Genomic DNA, 16,377 nt, shown 5'->3' on the forward strand with positions numbered 1-16,377 from the left:
CATCAACAACTGCTGTGATCTGTGTGGATCAAAAACAATACCCCCCCCCCCCCCACCCACCCACACAAACACACGCACACACCGACGTCACTCTGGCCGGACACAGCACGCACGCTTGTCTGGATGGAATGTGACGCCAAAGCTCCCTGAGTGAAGTCTCGCGGAGCAAAACACCGGCCATCTTTCTCCATGTACAGCAGGGCACTTTGTCCTCGGGTACGAGAACCGTGTTGCGATCACTTTGATCACTTTTAGGCAAGTTTAATTTTACTATCCAAGTATCACAACGTACTTCCAACGGGACACGCACGATGCCTGCGTTTCCCGCGGTGAAGTGTAGTCGCTGACACCCTCGTCCGGATAGATATTTGTCCAAGCTGCCGCACGAATGGAAATGGTGCCTAACGAAGAGAACCAGTTCGTACCAAAAGAGGTGAGGTGGTCGCGAGCTATGCCCGACATGTTGAGGACCCGACCTCTGGACGTTAGCCGTCAACCTCATAGACCTTGGCCATTATGGACGTCAACACTTTGGCAACACTTTCGGGAGTGTTGGACGTCGTTGCATCACGTCGAGGCTAACTGCGCTAACAGCCGTGAGCCAAACACGACTCGGCCTGTCGTGACGCGGAGAACAGCGCTAAGCTAACAGCAGCTAGCGGCTAGTTTATAGCTAAACGAAGTGAGTTTAGGACGGCAGCTAAAGCTTTAGCGGGATCATCGTTGAGTTATCTTTATGATAATAGAGAACACAATCGTTCTATTGTTGCGGTTGACATTGTGTTCTCCCCGGAAAAAAAGCAGCCATTAGACTACATTCGCTTCGTGGAGTAAAGCCGTGAGCTCCAGATAATCTAGTCGCTCCATGTTTTTGAAGTTGCTAAAAACAAATGTAAATATCTCTGTGGCTGAACAGGGACTGCCAGATCCAAAGCTACGCTGACTAGTTGACACAGACGTCACTGTGATTCAGTCTCCGTGTGTGCAGATTGTTTACATAACTTGTAGCTTCGCTGTTAACGTTAGCATAACATTAGCTCGTGAAATGAGCAAGCTAACGCTAATATTAGCGTGATTTGTGCAGCCGTCACACAACAGGGACGTTTATGTTTTTTGGGTGTTTCTATTGTGGCGTCCTTAATGAACTCGTTGGTCACGATGTTAAGTTACTCGGCCTATATTTCCCGGTGGTTAGCTTCGCACGGTATAAATAAACCATCGTCTTTTAATCTATGATGGTGCTATGTTCTCGTTTTCCATCCATGTAGAACATGCAATGTCTATTTTCTGTTGCCCCAAGTTATCTGGAGTCCCTATATGGAGGTTTTTTATTCGACTGGCTCTGCGTCAGCGTCAGGGTCATACGCCAAGCTCAGGACGTCACTCGTTGATGTGGCTGGTGGTACAATTAGGTTGGGTTATGCACCAATGCACACTTATTAATGTACCGTGTATCCTTTAGTTATACACGTATTCAATGATTATGGATATAATCTAATGAAACTATTCTGTAAAAATATTTTATTATTATTTTGAGTTATGCATATGTATATATATATATAGAAACATGTATGTAAAAGTCATTACATTTTTATTTTATTTTTTACATTTAACTGTCATGAAGCCTGTGGTTAATTATTTATTTTTTCTCAACAAGATAATGTAATCAGCTGATCATGCATCAGACTTTCCTTTCGTTTGGTAGAAATGCTATTAGGACAGGAACATAAAACCTAGTAAAATTGCACTTCCAGGACTTTATTTCTGTTGCTGAAATCAATGCCCAGTTAAATGTAATTGCCTTGTGTTTTGGAAGAAAACATGATCTCAAGTGCAGGTAATTTAAGATGCAGTCTTGTGTTGAAGTTGGAAGGAAGCGGTGGTGTTGGGATACGAGAGATCACCCGCTGCTCTCTGTTGATGCCATGGGCCCAATTAAATGAAGTAATTTTGAGAAGAGACACACTCGCACATGAATGGCTTTTGGTTTGTGATGGAATTAGATTGATGTTGATCCTTATGCTCTGTCATAACAAGAACACCATATCAATCATCCTGGATTGTAGGATGCATATTTATCTGCTATAAAATGCACATTGCCACATTCTACTCGCTACAGTTCATAACGCTGCAATAGCATTATGTATGAAAAGGTTAAAGAAGGTAAATAATTTCGAAAGCCTTGCATATCGAGTCACAACATGCTGAAACAAACTCAGTGAACATGTGATGTTCGTCAATACTATTTTTACATTGTATACATTGAAAGGGTGAGAGGAATTGTCCACCTACTTTATGTTTTTGTCAGGACGTCTATCTTCAATTGAAACTAGAGCAAACTTTCATAAAAACACTTTGGTAGTTTTACCAGTTCCTTCGAGTTCACTGCCAGGCTGCGAATGGTCTTTAAACCAATCAGCAATTTGAGGTAGCCCATTTATTTAGTTTTGCCGCAATTAGGTACAAAATAGATTTTAGCAGAACCTACTGTACTGACATTGAAAGGTCCATTATCATCTCTGTTGCCTCATCTGTCTTTTCCACTGAACTTAAAATATGTTCCGTCAACAATAAATTCAATAAGGCTATTGTTCATTTCCTCGCATCTCTTTTCTGTTATCTTTTTTGTTGTTGTGTGTGCCATGTGCAGTAGTAGTTTACATTACATTGTATTTATAGTATTTTATGGTTAGTGACATTTTACACCATTGTTTTTGTGCCTTTTAGAATGAGTGACAGCTGTAAATAAATACAGCCTGTGCTTTGCAGTACTTGTGGTTTCATGTCAACACCTTGTGATTATATCCACGGTAAAAATAACATTTAATCTCATAATACACTTGTGTGTTGTCAGCTGCAGCTACTTTATAGGACCTGTCAGTCCGATTTTGCCAAGATCACATACCTAATAAAGTGGCGGCACAGAAACCAGAATGCCTTTAATAATATTATTTTCTGTATATTTTGTTCATCCTTGTCACCAGCCAAGAGGTTGATTTGCCAGATAAACAATAATAGGTTTGAGTGAGCCTGCACGTTTGGTGTAATTTAGACAGGCATGTTTTCCACCTTACTTTATTGTTTGTTTTAAGATGTTTTCCACTCAAACTATCTCCATTATATCATTAGGGTGTGTTTTGGAGTTGCAGACAAAGTCTTTTTGATGAGATCAAGAGGATTTCTCAGGTAGCCTTGCCTTGTGTTTGTGTTGGGAGAGAGACGATGCATGGCGTTGCGTAGATGCATGAAGCAGCATCATGATGACATTCTTCAGGAGCGGCTTTATCCATCACAAAAGACATGCAATGATAATAAAACAACTTAAATACCCATATCAGCACATTAAAATTGTTTATGCAATAGTTTAGTAATTTTATGAATTGTACAGCCTACTTGATAAGAGATATGTCTTAAGCAAATTCCTATTAAGCCATAGACATGAGATGGTGTTTTTTTTTTTCTACACTAGCGTGTTTCTGACGATGACATTTGTCGCACAGCTTTAATTAAACATTTATTCCAACACTTTTCACCAGTACATGGTGCTTCCTCACAAAATACAGAATGAAAATGTAGCCAATTCATCATGCTGATGTTTTTCTCCCTTCTTCTTGATTTGCAGATCCAAAATGCAGCTGAGGAGCCGAGAGTGCTGTGTATCATACAGGACATCACCAGTGCAAAGATGATCAATGAGAGGCTGACCCTCAACCTGCCTGCTTCCACCACCCTCTCCAAACTCTATGACGATGTTGCCCACAAAGCGCGATATGTGAAAGCCACTTTCGACCTTGCTTGGGGAAATACACCGGACATGGTTAGGAAATTAATTAATCCATCCAGTGACTTTTATGGTGATGAGGCGGTTCCCTTTAACACCGATCTCAAGGCTATAGCCTCGGTCTTTATCTTTTTAACTTGTTTTTGTATATTGTACACCCTTCTGTCTGCTACTCTCTAAAGTCGCCTTTATTATAATTGTTTTAATTTGAGAACATTTCTGCAGTAAGTGATAGTGTAGGCTCCATCATAACGAAGCGATGGGTCAGTTTGCCCAAAAAGATGAATTAGTCAGTCTTAAGTTATTGTTTTGGTTGGTGTAGTTTATTTTATGTTAGGTAAAGTACAAGTAAACTCTAGTGAGATTCACTACATTCTTTATATTTGCAAATGCTGCTCAGTCATAATCCAGTCAAAAGAAGTTTACTTCATAACTTATTGCCCTGGCCACTTCGACATTGGTAGAGATATTGGTTTCAGTATTCAAAAAGCTGTTTGCCATACCATTGTTCTCTGCTAGGAAGAACACAGTGTGTAAGAATGGTGTTTTGATCATACGAGTTGGAAAGAATCCTTTGCTGTAGTGATGCGCGGGGCAGAGATATTAATATCGGCACACCCTCGGGCCGTTATGAGAGCTAATCCGCACCACCAAACAGCCTAGATCACTGACTCATAGCATCATAGTAGATTACAGGTTAGCGCACCGTGTGTGTGATTCTGTGTGTCTGTCACAGAGAGCTGTAGAGATGGATTATTTGCACGCAATGTTTCTGTAAGTTATTGAGCCACCACTGGAGTCTAACTCTACAAATAGTTGGATACTTATAATAATCGTGTAACCTAATCTTGATGTGCATCTGCAAAAATACCCGTTTTAAAGAGAATTAATTAAAAAATCAGCTCATCATTCAAACGTTAATTTGGAATTTAAATATCAACGTTATTAATGAAGCTTCCAACTATTTGCTACACCCTTACTACTTCCTTTTCTTAAATGAGCACAAGCTAATCCTGCTGTTGACCCAGGGCAAAGCCCAGGTGCTGTGTCTGTTGTTATGTCACCGAGTAGGTCAGTGGATTAAGCCTCTGTATGTTTCCACTGCAGCACTTTACTTGTTGCCCTCAGCTCGCCTGGGGAAAGACAGTATTGCATAAGCTTTGCTCACATGTTGGCTTCAAGCTACTTTCATCGTATGCGTCAACACAGAGAATTTGCTGCTGAAAATGAGTTCAGTGGATATTTCTGTTTTCCAGTTTGTGGACTTGTTACCTTCGCATTGAAAATGCGGAAGGTTATGGTTTTATCGCCGTGTATTTATTTATTTATTTGTATGCGTGTTATTCGCATAACAAAAAAAGTTTTTAACCGAATCGCATGAAATTTGGTGGGATGATTGGTTATTATCCGGGGACCATTTGATTAGATTTTGGGATCAATTGGGTCAAAGGTCAAGGTCATAGAAAGGTCAACATCTTCTTTTTACCATAGCACGGTCAATTTTTATCCAATTGGCATGCAACTAATGCCAAAATGTTCACAATTCAATGCCCAATCTTGTGATATGCGAAGGTATGCGCTCTACCGAGTGCCCGTTCTAGTTACCTTCGCATTGAAAATGCGGAAGGTTATGTTTTGATCGGCGTGTATTTATTTATTTGTATGCGTGTTATTCGCAGAACTCAAAAAGTATTGAACCGAATCGCATGAAATTTGGTGGGATGATTGGTTATTATCCGGGGACCAGTTGATTAGATTTTGGGATCGATCGGGTCAAAGGTCAAGGTCAAAGGTCATGAACAGGTCAAAATCTTCTTGAATCGCATGAAATTTGGTGGGATGATTGGTTATTATCCGGGGACCATTTGATTTGATTTTGGGATCAATCGGGTCAAAGGTCAAGGTCATGGAAAGGTCAACATCTTTTTTTTACCATAGCACGATACATTTTTGTCCAATTGGCATGCAACTAATGCCAAAATGTTCATAATTCAATGCCCAATCTTGTGATATGCGAAGGTATGCGCTCTACCGAGTGCCCATTCTAGTTTTCAATGTTTTGATGCGTTTTTTGGCATTTTCAAAGGACTGTTGTTTTCATGTGATTTTTTTAAATTTTTAATCTGTCTCCCTCTAGGCACCACTGGACCGCAGCAGTACGATGTCACTCTCAGATTCTAGTTTTGAGCCTGGTGGTAAGAAGAATTTCCTCCAGCTCACAGACAAAGATGGCGAGCAGCCCCAGATTGCATCGGTAATATATTTTTGCTGTACAGTCCGATTTTTTTTGGAAACTAAGGACATTTGATTAAAAAAATGTATCTCTCTGTGAGCAGGATGAGTCTGGAACAGCAGACAGCAGTGGACTAGATGACAGTTCCCAGGAGCGGTTTATTGGTCCCCTGGCTAGAGACAGCACTGTAGGCTGCAGTAGTGACTACAGCAGTCCATCGTACTCCTACTCGTCCATCCTCAACAAATCTGAAACTGGTGAGGTTTTGTGATCTTACTTCTTTTTATACAACCGCAACGGCCCTCTTACTTTTTGTCCCTCCCGCCCCCCTCCTGCCTGTAGGTTATGTTGGCTTGATCAACCAAGCTATGACCTGCTATTTGAACAGTCTTCTACAAACGCTGTTCATGACCCCGGAGTTCAGAAATGCACTTTACAAGTAAGAAACTAAGCTCATAGAAATCGTTGACATTTTCCTTGGGAAGTTGCGACGTTTAAAACTCTTGTATAACTTCTGTCCAACTTTAGCTGGGAGTTTGAGGAGACTGAAGAGGATCCAGTCACCAGTATACCACACCAGTTGCAAAGGCTGTTTGTTCTGCTGCAGACTACTAAGAAACGGGCAATCGAGACCACGGATGTGACGCGGAGCTTCGGCTGGGACAGCAGCGAGGGTGAGCTTTGCACTCGGACTAGACTCACATGGCTCGTCTGTGTGTGTGCGTGTGCGTGTGCGTGTGTGTGTGTGTGTGAAAGAAGAAATCTTGCCCCGCCGTAACTGTGTATTGAATTATTCCTCTTGTGCGCTTGTCTTTTAGCGTGGCAGCAGCATGATGTCCAGGAGCTGTGCAGGGTCATGTTTGATGCCCTGGAGCAAAAGTGGAAGCAGACGAAGCAGGTGGGTGAAAACAGAATGTTTTCCAAAGGTTCATGAGAAATTAATAAAATTCCCCCTCCCCACGATTGAAATAAAATACCTACTGTGGTAAATGTGAAATGGGCCAGTAAGCCTCAGGTTAGCCGTTCTGTCTTCTTATCTCACGAGTGAATTCTAAACCGCAAACAGTCCATCCAGTGTGCACATTTACAACCATGTGGTCGGTACTCATGAGCTCCTAGTTAGCACAGAGTAAATGTGATTGAGCCCAATTAACAAATTACACAAGTAAAATGAGGATGCAACAGATCAGAAAACTCGCAGTTCGGATTGGATCAAGGTTTTGAGTCTCGGATCGGATCAGCAGAAAGAAAGGGAGCAAATAACTTTTGTAGATGCCCTGATCACATTGTTTCATGGTGGCTGTTTTATTACAGCAGCTGGTCTGCGAGGATTCTGAAATCCTGAAAAATAGATTCAACCGCTCCCACTGAAGTGTCAATATTATCCTATTCCATTTTTATAGAGCCTAAATGCATCATAATGTGACAGATGGAATCTGCGGTTATGACCGGTGCTAACAGCATTCATAGCTCTCCTGTTGATTTCAATACAAATTGGTCGTTCACAATGTTACATCACTGAATATGGGCTGTTAACGATCGGCAGTAAAACTACATTTCACACTGTTCTCCTTAAACTCTTCGCAGTGAGGTGATTTAACACGTACTTCTTTGTCGATTTGGAAAACAAGGTGGCTGTGTTTGCCATAAGAAAAACATTTAAAGTTGCTTTTGATGTCGTCAATGTATCTATTTTTAATGCATCCAACGGTTTGAGATGACGGGTAGTGTCGCAGAGCAATATTTGCTTTTTTAGAGAGAACATTTTGTAGTCCAAACAAATGGCGTATTGTTAACAGTAAACCATAATGAGAAGGCCTGACTGTCATGCCTTCATATCCTCAGGCTGACCTGATCAACCAGCTGTACCAGGGGAAGCTGAAGGATTATGTCTGTTGTCTGGAGTGTGGCTATCAGAGCTGGAGGGTTGATACTTACCTGGACATTCCGCTTGTGATCAGACCCTTCGGAGCCAGTCAGGCCTATGGCAGTGTGGTGTGTTGCCTGTCTCCTTCTTTTAAACATTTAACACATTCCCTGTCTGGGATTTACAATTGTATCAAGGCTGCCTTTTGATTCAGTACTTTTATGTCCAGTTTATGTCAATTAAGTGTTTTCTAAATGGACCTAAACCTAATGTTGTGCCACAGGAAGAGGCGTTGCATGCATTCATCCAACCAGAAACTCTAGATGGGCCCAACCAGTACTCCTGTGAACGCTGCAATAAGAAATGTGACGCCCGAAAGGTGAGCACACGGAAAAATGTGACATGTGACTTGTGTTCATTGAAGAGGTTGATGACCTATGGTCTTTGATAAACGCTTCTCTTCACAGGGCCTGAGGTTTCTGCACTTCCCCTACCTGCTGACACTACAGCTGAAGCGGTTTGATTTTGACTACACCACGATGCATCGCATCAAGCTTAATGACCGCATGACCTTCCCTGACGAGCTTGACATGAGTCCATTCATCGATGTGGAAGATGAGGTGGGCAGAAATGGCTGTACTTGCTTCTATTCCTATTTCTGATTTACATCATGTTAATAACCCAAATATGATTATCCTGATCCTTATCTCCGATCAACCATAAATAACATCACTTGGTCACAAGCTACGCTTGGAGAAAGAAATATCTAAAGCACCCAACTTTGATGTGTTTATTTATCATCAATTTCACTCCTCAATTATTGTTTCTAGAAATCTCCTCAGACGGAGAGCTGCACTGACAGCGGAGCAGAGAATGAAGGCAGTTGCCACAGCGACCAGATGAGCAACGATTTCTCCACCGATGATTGTATGGATGAAGGCATCTGCTTGGACAGCACCGGCAGCACGGAGAGGGTGTTGAAGCCAAAGGTACTCATCGTGGATGCTCACTACATGGATAGTGTAGATTGCGGTTAATATCCTTTCTTACTTAACTTTGATTCAATCTATTTCAATTTATTTGCATTGGTCAAAATCACAATTTTGTCTCGGATGGCTTTACAATCTGTACAGCATACGACACACTCTGTCTCAGAATCTGAAAAGGAAAAACTACGGGTAACTACGGGTGTCCTGATCAAGGTTTTAGGCCGTGATTGGGTCCTTTTCGTTATGGTTATCTGCAGATAACGAGTCCGATCCAATACTTATAGGTAATTGATTGCTGATTAATCATATATGGTATCTGACACATTTATCAACAGACATAGCCTTAATAATGTGTCCCTCTTCATTTGTTTTATGAACTACTTGATTCAAATACTCCTAATGGAAACACTTTAAAGTTGATTGTTTTATGTTGATATGTTATAGATGAAAGCTTAACTGGGAGAATTTGTTGCGATCAGCCTATAGATGACTCTTAGATGAGGGCATATCTTGAGCTTATCTCTTGCCATTGCATCTGCAGTATCATTGATTGATGTCCCTGTCAACATCAGTTGCATGTTGTTGTTGTTGCAGAATACCACTTGGTTGTTGCCTTTGATATGAACAAACAGCTGTTCTGTCTATTCTCAGAGCTTGCCAACCTTTGAGCTGTTCTCCGTCATGGTGCATTCTGGGAGCGCTGCAGGCGGTCACTACTACGCCTGCATCAAATCCTTCAGTGATGGCCAGTGGTACAGCTTCAACGATCAGCACGTTAGCAAGGTCAGCCTCCCCTTGAGCAACCCGTTTGTCCTCCTGCAGCTCTTAGATGTCAGTCAGAGAGATGTGTATATCTGTGTTAGGTAGTTGATTCCAAACTTGGCAAACAATCCTTGTCATCATAACATTGGTAGTGTCCCTTCAATCATTTAGTAAGTTTCTGTGTTTGGGGCAGATCACCCAAGAAGATATCAGGAAGACATACGGGGGGTCCTCGGGGAGCAGAGGCTATTATTCCAGTGCCTTTGCAAGGTGAGTCGTCTCCCATGTAACACATGAGACGACTGTTCGTTCATGTTTTTTTTTAAACCAATAGACCATTGAGACATTCATTAACAATACATCTTTGGTTGGTTTCTCTCATCAGCTCTACAAATGCATATATGCTGATTTATAGATTGAAGGATCCCTCAAAGAATGCAAGTAAGAAATGAACTCTGCTATGGGTAATGCCAAACTGAATATTGCTCTGTAATGTGCCCCACACCTCCAGAAACCACACGACTACATCCCTTAAATGTAGCTGGCTTATGCAGATGTTCTTAATATTTTTGAAATATAATCTCACTTTTCTATTGCTCGCATTGCCTTTAATGTGAAGGTCATAAGAACTAGTATGCAGTTTCAATGTGTACCCTGTCTCTCCTGCCTGCAGAGTATTTAGCTGCAGAAGACTTCCCAGAGCACATAAAGAGTTTGGTTCTGAAGGAGAAGGAGTCCGAAGAGCAGGAAAAGCGACAGCGGGAAATTGAGCGCAACACTTGCAAGGTACATGGTTCCTGTCAGATTGGCTCATGGTCTGTTGTTTTTCTTCAGAATGAGGATCAGTCGACGAGTTGCCTCTCTTGTAAGACAACTTCAACTATTATTGTTCTCTTGCTTTTTACCTCCAGATAAAGCTTTTCTGCGTGCATCCTGTTAAGATGATGACAGAGAGCAAGCTGGAAGTGCACAAGGACAAAACTCTTAAAGAAGCAACAGAAATGGCCTACAAGGTGTGTTGGTTCATGATCGGTCTTCACCATCTGATTTTACAGCGACATAACTCATCGGTATAATAATTTTCAGCAGCTGTCCGTTGGTTGATACGACTTTATGTTCTGTACCTCAGATGATGGAGCTGGACGGAGTGGTGTCTCTGGACTGCTGCCGCTTGGTCAAGTACGACGAGTTCCACGAGTACCTGGAACGCTCCTATGAAGGTGAGGAGGACACACCGATGGGCCTGCTGCTCGGAGGAGTCAAGTCCTCGTATATGTTCGACCTCCTGCTCGAGACCCGCAAACCAGAGCAAGTGTTCCAGCCTTACAAACCTGGAGGTCAGTGGCTTGCTTCTCTTGCGTCATACTCCCCCTGTTTCACATCGTGTGGTACTTAGTGCAACACACGTATTTGTAAGTCGTTACCTCGGCTCTATTGTCTTATAAATCCTGTGATTCATGATTATGTACACTCACGACATTATGCAGACCAACTCTGGTAGTTAGGGGTTAATTGACTACACCAATGATGGATGTAGATTTCCAGAATACAAAGCAAATGAATGTAATGGCTTTATGTTTGTTGCTGATTGCTTTCAGAGGTGATGGTGAAGGTTCATGTCGTGGATCTGAAGAGCGAGGCCATCGCCACTCCCATCAGTGTTCGGGCGTACTTGAACCAGACGATCACTGAATTCAAACAGCTTATTGCACAGGTGTCGTACTCTCCTCCGTTCCATCCCTGCATCATCTCTTTCCTCAATGCTTTGTCTTCAACATTAAAATAGGATTGTGAACTACATTCAGTACATTAGCTGTGAGAATGTGAGCTCAGACTTATGTTTGCGTTTCTTCCTAGGCGGCAGGCCTTTCTGCAGAAACCATGCGCGTCGTGCTAGAGCGCTGCTATAATGACCTCCGGCTCCTGTATGTTCCCAACAAGACGCTGAAAGCTGAGGGCTTCTTCAGGAGTAACAAGGTGCCCACATTTTCTTTTAATCCTCACTGTTGTACTTTCCTTTGGGTTTTGTATCAGACAATCACACGTCCAAACCACATTAAGCTTGAATTTGATCCGTTTCTCATTTTGCTTTCCATCAGGTTTTCGTAGAGAGCTCCGAGTCGACGGATCATCAGGTTGATTTCACTGAGTCACTCTTGTGGAAACTGTTGGATCGTCACGGGAATACGATCCGGCTCTTGGTCTTACTCCCCGAGCAGTCTCCTGGTACCTTGGCCAACAGGACTCTTTGCCAAAAAGTAGGAGGTGACTCCGATGTGCCCGCTGAGGGATCAAAGAGTAACAGGAAATCTGTCGAGGTCATCGAAGAGTGCACAGACAAGTTAAAGAATCTGTCTCTGCAGCAGCAGGACTGCAGCACGGGTGACAGCCAGAAAAGCTCTGACGCCAGCGACTTTGAACACATCGAATCCCCGACCCGAGAGGCCGACTCAAACGCTTCGCTCACTGTGGCTGCAGACAACCGAGAATTAGAGAACCGGATCAGGACCACCGCGGCGGGCAGCAGCGGCCCCTCCTCTGACCCCGAGAACCACGTTGCCGGCGAGGAGCGCTCAGACTCTGAGGTGAACAATGACCGCAGCACCAGCTCAGTGGACAGCGACATCCTGAGCTCCAGCCACAGCAGTGACACACTGTGCAATGCCGACAGCGGGCCCATCCAGCTGGCCAACGGCTTGGACTCGCACAGCATCACAAGTAGCCGGCGCTCCAAAGCCCACGAGGGCAAAAAAGAGACCTGGGATACTGCTGAGGAAGACTCTGGTACAGACAGCGAGTATGATGACAATGGGAAGAGCAAGGCAGAGGCACAGTACCTGTACTTCAGAGCAGAACCTTGTTCTCAAGATGACTCCTCATCGGATGCACAAAAATGTATGAACCTTCTATTTATGGTGCAGTTTAAAGGATTAATCATCCTTAAGTAAGAATAACTAGTTCTAATGATCAGATGCCGGCATAATGATTAATTTAGTGCAGAACTTAATTGTCTTTGTAGTGACCGCAAAGTGAAATCTGTTCATGAGTGTTTCATGACATGTGACCGTATGTTTGATTGTTGTTTATTGTGATCCGATCCAGGCTTAGTGGTTCATGTGGACAAGAGAATAACGTTGGCGGCATTTAAACTGAACCTGGAGCCGTACGTGGGCGTCGCCACCACCCAGTTCAAGGTGTTTCGTGTGTACGCCAACAACCAGGAGTTCGAGAGCGTACGGCTCAATGAAACGCTCTCGTCATTCTCCGATGATAACAAGGTCAGAAGCCGCTTTAGAACGTTGGAGACCTTTCTGTTAAGAGTGAGCCAATACTTGACCTGTACGTGTAATTGCTTCCCACAGATAACTATTCGATTAGGAAGAGCGCTGAAAAAGGGTGAATACAGAGTCAAAGTGTATCAACTACTCGTGAATGAACCCGAGGTAAGAACGGTCATCGTGCGCCAGAAGATTGTTGCATAATGACCTGACTTAAGTCACAGAACGTTGAAATTACAAATATTGACAATGTGTCCATGCTTGTGTTTCCCAGCCCTGCAAGTTCCTCGTGGACACGGTGTTCGCCAAGGGCATGACGGTCAGACAGTCGAAAGAGGAGCTGCTCCCGCAGTTGAAAGAGCAGTGCAAGCTTGACCTCAGCATTGACAGGTGAGACTTTGTTACTGCACATTGTTTAGAAGCAAAACATACAGAGGGCAGTTCATCAACTGTGTGTGTGTGTGTGTGTGTGTGTGTGTGTGTGTGTTTAGTGTTCGTCTCAGGAAAAAGACGTGGAAGAACCCCGGCACGGTGTTTCTGGACTATCATGTCTATGAAGAAGACATCAGCATCTCCTCCAACTGGGAGGTTTTCCTGGAAGTTCTCAATGGTAATGATCATTCTGCTGTTTCTTTCATACTAGTTCAAATGTATTATTTTATAATAAAGGAACTTTAACTTGTTTATTTGGCTATTGGTAATAAAAGCCACTCTTTCACTTTGAGACTTGAGGAAATATCACAAAGATTACATTATTACTCGGTCATAATTCTGGTTGGAAACCCAGAACATGAAGCGACAAATGTGAGCAGATAACATCAGAACCAGAGAGAAGAGAAACGTGTTCTTTCTCCACGGGAAATCATACTGTACTTGCTCTGGGAGATGGTATGTGGTCTGTTATGATCCGTTTCCCAGAACCGGAGAAGATGAAGTCCATGTCGCAGCTGGCCATCCTGACCCGGAGATGGAGCCCCACTACAATGAAGCTGGGGCCCTTCCAGGAAGTCATTCTGGAGAGCAGCAACGTCGAAGAACTCAAGGAGAAGGTGCGTCTCATTTTCCTCACCATAGAAACAAACTCTTACAGTATTGTCACCCGGTTCAACCAACAATGAACACCAAAATGCAGGAAACACCACACATATAAAAACATGAAGCTACGTTTGATGACGTTATTGAAATGAATTGCTTGATCAACAACTGGTCCGAGTCCCCTTCATCCGCTTCGTGTTTGCTTTCCCTCCGTTTGCAGCTCAGTGAAATGAGCAATATCCCGCTCGAAAACCTGGAGTTTGCAAAGGTAGGCGAGATGCAGCCCTTCACACGGGACACATCATTTTTCTTCTAATGTTTCTTTAATCTCCCGTCTTCTAAACTATTGACATGGAATCCATCTGTCGGTTGTGTGCAGGGTCGGGGAACATTTCCGTGTGATATTTCTGTGTTGGAGATCCATCAGGATCTGGACTGGAACCCTAAGGTGTCGACTCTTAACGTGTGGCCTCTGTACATCTGTGACGACGGCGCCGTGGTATTCTACAGGTAAAATAATTAGTCCACCCTCAAGTACCTCTAGGTGTCGAGCAGTAAAATGTTCCTCGCGTACCAGTTTAGTTGCGGGCACACACTTCTTAACCATTCTCTGGTGACTTGAGATGCACATTACTGTGGCGTTCGTGCAGGGCCAGCACAGAGGAACCGAAGGAGCTGTCCGACGAGGAGCGCGGCGAGCTGATGAAGAGGGAGAGCAGCCGCCTGCTGAAGACTGGACACCGTGTCAGCTACTCGCCGCGCAAGGAGAAGGCCCTCAAGATCTACCTGGACGGAGGCCCTGCCAAGGACTCGGGGCAGGACTGAGGCGCTGGGCACCGCTCCTCGCGCTCTGGATCGTGCGGCTGCTGCAGCGGAGCAACCGGGCGGCGCGACTCGGTCCGGGCGTCGGGCCTGACGGTGACTTGAACATCAAGCAGCGGTGTGATGCTGACGGGCTCTCATCGCCCACTCTGAACCCCCAGGACTGGCTGAGAAACCCTATTGTGCACTATAGTGTATTGTACTGTACAGTTTAAAGGGAAGTACAATCGCTATTGAAAACAGTCAAAAGAATCTAAATCTGTATAGACGAATCAATTGAACGTAAAAGCTCCAGAAATGGGTGCAGCGATATTAGGACTGTGAAACTGGGCGATAAAGCATCCATCCCGTCTCTTGCAGTCTGCCGTCTCCTTTCACGTCGGTCCCTTTTACTCTCTCTGCATTTCTCATCCTGTTTCAGGAATAGTGTTTATTCTGACTTGTAATGTCATGTAGGTCCATATGCTCACACTCCATGAGCACCGCTCTACTATAGACATAATTCTTATCATACGTTGCTTACCTTCCTTTAAAATACTTTAAAACCAACAGCACACAACCAATAACTTCTTCTCCAGCCTTCCTCTGTTTCGCCTCTCCTGGTGAGGCAGACCTCTGTCTCTCAGTGACTCTGACAACTTCACTCACAAGATTTGATTCTTCCGAAAAGCAACAATTATGAACTTTCTGCTCTATTCGCCAGAGTAATGTTCTGATATGAGTTGTCCTTACTGCTGCTCTTTGTGCTTTATAGGAGCTTCACTTTTTGTTGCATCACTTCCACTAGATTTAATGATGCATGGCTATTGGTCCTGTAACACAAAGTACAATGAAACGAAACCAAGTAGACATGTAAAGAATATCCTTGTTTTGTTTTTTGTAGATTGTCATTTTGCTCCAGCCGTAACAATTCAGTCGGGTCTTGTGAGGCACCAGGCAAACATCTGCTGTCAGTGTTAATTTTTAATTTAGAAAGTGGACTTTTTTATTCTGTCTGTTCTTTTTTTTGCACCATGTGAACTCGGGGTACATCTCGTGTGTGTGTGTGCGCGTGTTTGCGTTTGTGTGTGGTGTTGTGCTGAGGGAGGTTGTTTTTGGCGCATCTCCCTGCTGCTGCTTGACTGACACCAGAGGGGGTAGACGGCCCGATGGACTCGTCTGTCGCCCGGGCAACTGGTTTAAAGACCGAGTCTCAGCATCCCGGCCCCTCTGGGATCCTGATGCTGCCACCAGCTATTCACTGTAGAAATGCCATGATCTTTTTTTCTTCTTCTTCTTCTTCTTTTTGTTGTTTATTTCTTTAAAATATATATCATGTGTGAAAATAGTAAAAGACAATTTTAGAAATTAATTAAATTGCATTTTTTTTTCTTCCCATAACTGCAGTTTTCTGTCACTGTACATTAAAATGGCTTAAATTTAACTCACAAATCTTACTCACCGTTTTGAAAAAGGGTTTTGGTGTTCGAAAAATATTTATTTTTCCAAAGGTAGGAGTTTTACAAGCTGCATGTCAGGTTTCAAGCACTTAATAGTGCTGATTTTATATTTAACAGCTTTATGTAAGATAACATCTAGCACAAGCTATATTAACACCTGGTATTGCTTTT

At 43.3% G+C, this 16,377-nt stretch overlaps 1 protein-coding gene across 3 annotated transcripts; it reads left to right on the forward strand.

Moving 5' to 3' along the window:
- The first annotated feature begins 150 nt into the window (after nucleotides 1–150).
- On the forward strand, nucleotides 151–16,203 carry usp47 (ubiquitin specific peptidase 47). Of its 3 annotated transcripts, XM_056412455.1 has the most exons (29): nucleotides 151–433; nucleotides 3,130–3,186; nucleotides 3,623–3,817; nucleotides 5,919–6,035; nucleotides 6,118–6,271; nucleotides 6,357–6,453; nucleotides 6,543–6,688; nucleotides 6,833–6,912; nucleotides 7,860–8,009; nucleotides 8,165–8,260; nucleotides 8,349–8,501; nucleotides 8,712–8,870; nucleotides 9,522–9,653; nucleotides 9,826–9,902; nucleotides 10,018–10,073; nucleotides 10,306–10,418; nucleotides 10,544–10,645; nucleotides 10,762–10,969; nucleotides 11,231–11,346; nucleotides 11,490–11,609; nucleotides 11,732–12,527; nucleotides 12,735–12,910; nucleotides 12,995–13,075; nucleotides 13,185–13,300; nucleotides 13,402–13,520; nucleotides 13,829–13,959; nucleotides 14,166–14,213; nucleotides 14,325–14,455; nucleotides 14,596–16,203. In XM_056412455.1, the coding sequence occupies exons 1-29, from the start codon at nucleotides 389–391 to the stop codon at nucleotides 14,768–14,770; spliced, it is 4,146 nt and encodes a 1,381-aa protein (XP_056268430.1). In that variant the 5' UTR covers nucleotides 151–388; the 3' UTR covers nucleotides 14,771–16,203. The 3 variants fall into 3 exon arrangements, with proteins under 3 accessions (XP_056268430.1, XP_056268431.1, XP_056268432.1); XM_056412456.1 differs by lacking the exon at nucleotides 3,130–3,186; XM_056412457.1 differs by lacking the exon at nucleotides 3,130–3,186 and having other exon boundaries at nucleotides 157–255.
- The last annotated feature ends 174 nt before the right edge of the window (nucleotides 16,204–16,377 follow it).

This window comes from Pseudoliparis swirei, chromosome 4 (genome assembly GCF_029220125.1).
Source record: "Pseudoliparis swirei isolate HS2019 ecotype Mariana Trench chromosome 4, NWPU_hadal_v1, whole genome shotgun sequence".
In the NCBI taxonomy this organism is placed as follows: Eukaryota; Metazoa; Chordata; class Actinopteri; order Perciformes; family Liparidae; genus Pseudoliparis; species Pseudoliparis swirei.